This window comes from the organism of the source record quoted next, unplaced genomic scaffold (genome assembly GCF_019419815.1).
Source record: "Pyrus x bretschneideri cultivar Hongxiangsu unplaced genomic scaffold, Pyrus_bretschneideri_v1 Contig3, whole genome shotgun sequence".
NCBI lineage: Eukaryota > Viridiplantae > Streptophyta > Magnoliopsida > Rosales > Rosaceae > Pyrus > Pyrus x bretschneideri.
Window position 1 is genome coordinate 5,075,554 of NW_025999612.1, and position 7,948 is coordinate 5,083,501.

A 7,948-nucleotide genomic window follows, 5' to 3' on the forward strand; every position below is an offset into this window, starting at 1 on the left:
TTCATAAACCAGGGCATAATTCAAAATTTTTTAATGATTTAGGAATGGCTTAGGAAAAAAAAAAAAAAAAGGGGGGGGGGGGAATTTTTAAATTTCATAAACAAAAATTTGGCCCAAAAGATAAAAAAAAAAAAAAAAAAAAAACATTTGAATCCAACAGTAACTAGCCGTTGAATTTCAAATTTTGGCAACCATTCCTATTAGTTATATCCGATAGGTTTAATCAAAATTTTGGCCCAGCTTAGGGCTGGCTGGCTAGCTGGATGGACCAGCCGATTGGCCCTTTGGCCCTTTCAGATTCTGTGGGGTCCACAGCCCTCTGGCCTAGCCCTTAATTGGAGACGGTTTTCGGGCAATTTTCGGCCCCCTGGACCCTTCGGTTGGAGATGGCCTAAGTTTGTAGATTTTTGTAAACTAAATGACATAGAAGTTGATGGTTGGATTATTACTTAAGTGTTAATAAACATGCTCATTCCTATTGGTGACACATCATTTAGTTTGCAAAATTTGTTTCCAAATTTAGTTTCTCTGGCATTACCCCACTTTATTTCTTATGAACTAGATAAGGGTAATTTATGATTGGTTGTCTCAACTAATAGGATTGAAGGACATATTTGCCATCAAATCTTAACAGAGATTTAACGGAAGGAAATTACAATTGAATCATATTGCTAACGGAAATTACAATTGAATCTGTATTGCTAACGGACTGGACCATAAGGTCATGAATAAAAAATTTTTCAACCACATGGACCGGATTAAAACCAGGGTCACACCACAGGGATCATGAAAATGATTTGGCCTTAATTTTTAGGCGTAAAAGATTATTCTAGTTTAAATTGATTTGTTTCATAATTTGTCTTTTTATCTACATGGACAAATTTAATTGCCACATAGCAAAAATGTGGGCTGCATTTACCACATCATCCTATAACAGAAAATTTAACGTATTTTTTAAATTGATGTATGACATTGGTATAAAATCTTGAGCCCTTGTATGAAATTGACAAAAATTAAAAGACATGTATGAATTTGAAATTAGATGAAAATTTGAGGGGGCAAAATGAAGTTTACCGAGATTTGGTCCTCGACTCTGTTGTAAACTAATTGGAAAGACCAAAACACCCCTTAAGAGCATCCCAATGGAGGTTTTATATTTCATGAGGCTACTACGTTTTAATCCCTCCTGAGAAATTTCATGTCCCATGAGTTAGAAAATGGGGCTAGATCCACCACTTGGACTAGCAATTCCTTTCTTAAGTAGCATAAAATTAGGCTACATCTAGCCCAAAAAAACTGTGGGTCTCACGAGAAAAGTAGCAACTCATGTGAGCTAAATTCTATCACTCTCATTCCACTTGCAAATACACTTATACTCTCATTTAATTCTTTTTCCTTACATATTTTTGTTCCAAAAATCCTGCTACATTTTGTTTGTATATTTAATGCTTTAGACATAAAATGATATAAGCTATTCTACTAAAAAGGCTCACTTTTATTAATAAAAAAAAATTAGATTTCTCCTTTAAAACTCATTTTTCTTTGCCTTTAACAAACCATATATATTTTTTCCTGACTTAAACCTGTTTATTGGGTTTTAACACAAAAAAAATAATTTATTTTGATATATGACTCAGATTACAAAATTTTATCGGCCTAAAATGCCCCTTATTATGTGATAAAACATTTGGTTGTGTTTGTTTGTAATTTACTGCAATTAGACCAATTAATGATTGATTTAAATTCCATGAGAATTAAATTTTCAAATTGATTTAGTGTTCATGGGCATTCGTGTGTGAAATTTTTAAATAAGTTTTTTTTCAAAATTGTAAGATACTAATTTACCAATTTGTATGCTAGGTAAATTGTTGTGTTGCAAGTGAAAATCAAATTATTTCAGAAGTCAGAGTAGGGGTTTGTATCTTTCAACGGATGACATTGAGATAAGAGAATATAATTTGGGGTGTGCTATCCACACGCCTTTTTTTACATCTCACACATCCTTGTTAATTTATGTCCGTTGATCTTCTTCAATTCATCCGATCCGACGGTTAAAAACCAAAAAGGTGTGGAAGAAGTAAAAAAGGGTGTGTGGATATCACACTCCTATTATTTAACGAACGGTTCATAAGTGATAAAATTTAATTTTGTCATAATTTGAACTTTTTTAGATTTAAAGGTTCATAAAAAAATTAAGATAACATGTTTAAAAATCAACTTAAAAAAAGGTGACACAAAAAAAAATTATTACGTAATCATATTATTACATAAATAGCCCCATATAGAGCCCGAAAGAAATAGCCTCTTATTGTGAGATTTTTTTTTTTTTTTTGAATAAACGATACTATCTACACTAAGGGAGAGATGTGGGCTTAGCCTCACAATGATCTAGCAATAATGTGGTTCAAATTTATCTTTGGCAGGAATCGAATCGACATCTCACTTACAAGTGAAGAAGAATACCACCTACATGGATTCTTTTATAAAGCCCTAAAAATTTCTCGGAACTCTAAAATGGACTATATCGAGTACTTTTTTCAGCCCATATAGAGCCTCTCATTGGAAATGCTCTAACAATACCTCAGCTGTAGGAGAAACAAGGGGCAATTCTGTAAAATAACTGGTGAGGGGTTTCAGTTTGACTGTTTGAGAATAACTGAATAAGTTAAAGACGGCGTCAAGGTTTCCCTCGGGTGGCAAAAGGTCTCCCCCGCGCATTTTAGCGTAGTGGATACGCGCAACCAGCTACTTCCAAGTTCCAACAACTCCGCTAACCTACGCCGCCTCCTGCCCACATTAAATCGTCCCTTAACCTGCACACCCCCTGCCGCATCTCCTCCTCCTCCTCCTCCTCTCTCCGCGGTTCTCGAATCAAACGATGACGGGGCCTCCCGATCCCGAACCCCTCCTCGGAGCCCGCCGCGAAAGCGACGCCGGCGCTGTCTTCGTCCTCCAATCCAAAGGTCAAACGCCAGCCCTCCCCACCACCCGTTTAATCAACTGTATTTTTGAAATTCCGATTTGTATATTTACTTGGTGTGTATGCAAATACAGGGCAGTGGTGGCATGCGGGGTTCCATCTGACGACGTCGATAGTGGGACCCACAATACTGACCCTGCCGTACGCGTTCAGAGGGCTGGGGTGGGGGCCGGGGTTCCTGTGCCTGACCATCATGGGCCTGGTCACCTTCTACTCTTACTACCTCATGTCGAAGGTGCTCGACTACTGCGAGAAGGAGGGTCGCCGCCACATCCGATTCCGTGAACTCGCCGCCGACGTCTTAGGTAACTACCCTACTTATGCGTCAAGACGACGTCGTAGCTTGTTATTTACATTTTGCTTCCCTGACGAGGCAGCAGAGTCGTGTTCACATCGCTGAGATCGTTTTTCGTGATTTGGGAATGTTAGCTTTGATTTTTGCATGCACGTGGTGTCTCTCAGACTAATAATACAGTGTCGCGTGGAAACTTACACATGGTCTGTTAGGGATGCCACAGTGACGATGTATCTATGGCATGTAGGTATTTGTTGGGTTTGCTAATTTTTAGTCCTAGTGCTAGACAAGTTGCATTTGATTAAGCATTGCTTTTGAGTCATATGATGCTTCCGGCACAAAAAAAAAAAAAAAAAAAAAAAATCCTTAATTGTTTATGAGTGTGATGCTCTGTTTCTGACCTGCTGAATAAGCACTTGTATATAAGGAGTCTTGGATTATAAACTAATTAAGTGTGGGATTTTGGCTGTTTGCTTTTTTTCTTATAGGTTCAGGATGGATGTATTATTTCGTCATATTCATTCAAACGGCTATAAACACTGGGGTTGGAATAGGAGCAATTTTGCTTTCTGGGGAATGCCTTAAGGTATATATTGCATCATCATTATCATTACTTCACTTCAACGCATGCAATAATGTGTTGGTTTATCACCAAAAGATATTAGTTTATCTATAGGAGAAGTGATTTCTGCACACTCGTTTTCTCCCTTTGCACAACTTTGGATTGAATAAATCAAAAGGGCATCAAGGGACAAAAATAAACTTGGTCTACAGAAGGAGAAAAAACGGTGTGTCGAAATCATTTCCCTGTCTTAAAGGGTAATGCTGTTTTTTTTTTTTTTTTTTTTTTTTTTTTCTTTGTTTCTTTGTTTTGTTTTTTGATTTTATGTTTAGTGAGGTGTCTGATGACTGATGAGTACGGCATGCATTTTTGCTCATGTATTAAAAAGAATGATATTAATATGTGAATTACTCAACTTTTAGACATTTGTTCAGTGGAAGCTATTAGCTTCCCACATGCTTCAGCTGCCTTTGGTTTGTAAAGAGTTGTGGCAGTTGCTTCACAAATTATAATTGGTAAAATTTATAGGCAACAAATTAGTCATCTCTTAATTCCCAAAATCTTATCTCTATGCTGACATTTCTTTTTTTCGTTGAACATCCATATCTGCCTAGGAGATTAAGATTAGTAAACTCTTCAGCGACCAAGATTTTCATAATCTTCATTCTTCACCCACAGTTAGGAAGGTCTAAAAATGCATTCACAAAACCCACATTCAATTAGCTTCACAGCAATCAATTGGTCACATTCCTTAATATCTATGCACACCTAGCTGCATTGATCAAATCAGTACCTCGAACTTGATTTGAAATCGGGCGAAAATTTGTATTTAGATTCATTTGGATGTGCCCAATTAAGAACATAGCTGAAGCATTTTTTGGATCATGACTTTAGTTGTGACCGAAAGATCACAGGTTCGAGTCATGGAAACAGTCTCATTGCAAAGCAAGGGTAAGGCTACGTACAATAGACGTCCCCCTCTGATCCTCGAAAAGTAGGGAGCCTTGTTGGCTTGCGGTCATCCTTTACCTTTTGTCAATATGAATTTATGTTCAGAGAATGATCAGAAAGAGCTAGTGCATGGATATGCCATCACAACGGCTATCAAACCATTAGGGAAGCATAATCCAAATCATCAACTTATTCTCAATCCTATAGTTCTTTTCAATTCTCATACAGTTGGAAAGGAAAGTAGTTGGGTTTGAAAGAACAAAAGTATAAGGGTAATTGAAAATTTGGATAAAACTTAATTTGATCAAGCAAATAGCACATTGTTGTGTTTTTCGGCAGAATGATCAGATAGAGCTAATACACAATTTTGCCATCATCACCACTTTCAAACCAATAGGGATACGAATCTAAGTCTCATTTCAATCTCCCAGTTTCACATCAAAACCACACACAAACATAAAAAACGAAAAACAATTAACAGAAAAGCACTTGCTTGTTGTAGCCTCAAGGAAGCTGAAGCAGTCTTCTGTAAGCGCAAAGCAAGTTGATCACATTTGCATGTTGAGCTGGTTCAGCACCAACAAACCCGTTACTACTGACATTTTCTAAACCAAAAAGAAAAGAACTTTCATATTGAACTTCGATGGAACAATGTCATACGGATCAATGAATATTTGCATGCTTTCATTGTAAGTGCTAATAAAAAACTTAAATTATGTTTTATTCAGAAACTATTTTCTATGGTAGATGTGTTGGTTTTACTCTTTTTCAGCATTACAGTGCAGTAGTTAGATTCTATTAACCTTGCAATGTCTTATTGTCAACTTGTTTTATTGTAAGATTATGTATTCAGAGCTTTCTCCGAATGGATCTCTGAAATTGTACCACTTCATAGCCATGGTTACCGTGGTAATGATAGTCATCTCTCAGCTTCCAACTTTCCACTCCCTCAGGCACATCAACTTTGTTTCGCTGCTTCTCAGCTTGGGCTACTCATTCCTGGTGGTCGGTGCTTGTATTTATGCAGGTACTTCATCCTTCAACATCTCTTCAACGTACTCATTTATATTTTGCTTTCATGCGTTACTTATACAAAGAAATTGTATAAATGTATCTTTCTGGCCATCTTTCATGCAGCTTGTGCTTTTTCCCTAGTTCAAAATTTCATTATGTTCGCTAGGAAAAAAAAGGAGTTAATAACTTGATTCTTCTGGAGGAGTTAAGAGCAACAATTTTTTTCTCTGCACCAAAACTTGCATTGGTCATTAACAATTCTCATCCCTCATGAGTCCTAATTAGGCATGCAATTTGGATTTGTATGACATGCATGTGCATAAGTGGACTTTTATTGTTAAAATGGAATTATAACAATCAAGATGTTTAATCTTCAGTAAGTAATGACGGATTTTTGTCAACAAGGGGCCACATAACCTATTCAGTTATTCGATCTATCATGAAATTTGTTTATCTATTATAGAAAAGAAATTTCTAATTGTGTGGTAAACATCTCTTTTTTCCTCTAGGTACCTCTAAGAACGCCCCTGCAAGGGACTATTCGTTAGAATCTTCCACTTCAACAAGGCTCTTCAATGCCTTCACTTCCATCTCCATATTTGCTGCTATTTTCGGGAATGGAATACTACCTGAAATACAAGTAAATACTGCATCTTTAGATCTTTTTATCGGTTTTAGAATTCCAAGCTTCAAATGCTAGTTTGCACAACTGTGACGTCATCTGGTAGCTTCCTTGGAAACACGGATGTGAATTTCTAGTTTTGTTTTGTAAATCTCAATTTTCATCTAGTTTCAGTGTGAAAATGTGAACATAAATGACAATGCCAAACAATCTCTTGCTTGGCATATGCTTCTTCATAAAATTTTATCATATGCCAATGGATCGATGCAGGCAACCCTGGCGCCACCAGCTACTGGAAAGATGGTGAAGGGTCTTGTGATGTGTTACACAGTAATTTTCATTACTTTCTATTCGACAGCAGTGTCCGGATATTGGGTGTTTGGGAACAAATCTAGTTCAAATATTCTCAATAGCCTAATGCCTGATGAGGGACCTTCTCTCGCTCCTACTTGGGTTCTTGGACTTACTGTGATCTTTGTACTCCTTCAGCTTCTTGCCATTGGCCTGGTAAGCTCACAGCTTACTCTTGCCCTTTTAAGAAAATTGAGATTTTAATTTCTTAGGCTGTATAAATTTGTATTGAGGTTGTCTTTCTCTGATATGGTGCAGGTTTATTCTCAAGTTGCTTATGAGATCATGGAACAGAAATCAGCAGATGTCAAACAAGGAATGTTCTCAAAAAGGAATCTCATTCCCCGAATAATTCTTCGGTCGCTGTACATGGTACTCTGCGGATTTTTTGCAGCAATGCTTCCATTTTTCGGCGACATAAGCGGCGTGGTTGGAGCTGTCGGCTTCATCCCATTAGATTTCATCCTCCCAATGCTTCTCTACAACAAAACCTACAAGCCTGCAAAATCATCATTCAATTACTGGATGAACATATCCATAATCATCGTCTTCACAGGTGCAGGACTTTTGGGCACATTCTCCTCTGTAAGGAAACTGGTTCTTGATGCCAGCAAATTTAAGCTGTTTAGTGATGATGTGGTTGATTAAGCTCTCAAATCAAACCGCCATTGCCCGGCCCCGGCCCTGAAGAAGCTGTATCATTAATAGAATTATGATAGGCTCATCGTTTGATTTTTATGAGTCTGTAATTGTAGTATTAGAGCATAAATCATTATTACATCTAGTTTTGTTCATGTTAGAATATCTCTACATGAACTCGTGTATCAACATATGTTAATGAGCACTTGATGTGATATGTTTATATATGCGAGATTATGTGATATCAATCATTATGTGTTTATTTACGCAATATTGCAACATATGGCATTCTTGGAATATTGCATGTTACGGTAAGTATTTTCATACTGTACATAGTATGTAATTGTACTTGTTTTTCGGTGAGGGGTTATTACGTTTTCAAAAAGGTTATATTTTTAGGTCCACTTACCTTGTTTTTCACCCTTCCAGATTTTAGTGGCAAAGCTTTCGTGTCAACGAAGATTCTTGGCAAAAGTTGGTATAGGAGAGTACCTTCAATGGTATAATTCTCATTCTAGTTTTACTGTACGTTAC

The 7,948-nt window shown here is 37.0% G+C and overlaps 1 protein-coding gene and 2 non-coding genes across 3 annotated transcripts; 1 reads left to right on the forward strand and 2 right to left on the reverse strand.

Annotated features, from left to right (window-relative positions):
- Positions 1–2,683: 2,683 nt before the first annotated feature.
- Positions 2,684–7,680, forward strand: LOC103943762 (probable GABA transporter 2). Its single transcript, XM_009354108.3, has 7 exons — positions 2,684–2,963; positions 3,055–3,285; positions 3,764–3,861; positions 5,629–5,815; positions 6,312–6,442; positions 6,695–6,931; positions 7,034–7,680. The coding sequence occupies exons 1-7, from the start codon at positions 2,879–2,881 to the stop codon at positions 7,421–7,423; spliced, it is 1,359 nt and encodes a 452-aa protein (XP_009352383.2). The 5' UTR covers positions 2,684–2,878; the 3' UTR covers positions 7,424–7,680.
- LOC125479895 lies at positions 4,895–4,983 on the reverse strand. Its single transcript, XR_007260352.1, has one exon. It is a non-coding gene; the product is annotated as a small nucleolar RNA Z102/R77 (small nucleolar RNA).
- Positions 5,127–5,213, reverse strand: LOC125479896. The gene has a single exon (XR_007260353.1). It is a non-coding gene; the product is annotated as a small nucleolar RNA Z102/R77 (small nucleolar RNA).
- Positions 7,681–7,948: the final 268 nt, after the last annotated feature.

Bases quoted from the DNA above. Each gene is read 5' to 3' on its own strand.
- LOC103943762 (XM_009354108.3), top strand. From the start codon at position 2,879: ATGACGGGGCCTCCCGATCCCGAACCCCTCCTCGGAGCCCGCCGCGAA. The intron at 3,862-5,628 runs GTATATATTGCA...TTTTATTGTAAG, and splicing joins TTTCTGGGGAATGCCTTAAG to ATTATGTATTCAGAGCTTTC. The intron at 5,816-6,311 runs GTACTTCATCCT...TTTTTCCTCTAG, and splicing joins CGGTGCTTGTATTTATGCAG to GTACCTCTAAGAACGCCCCT.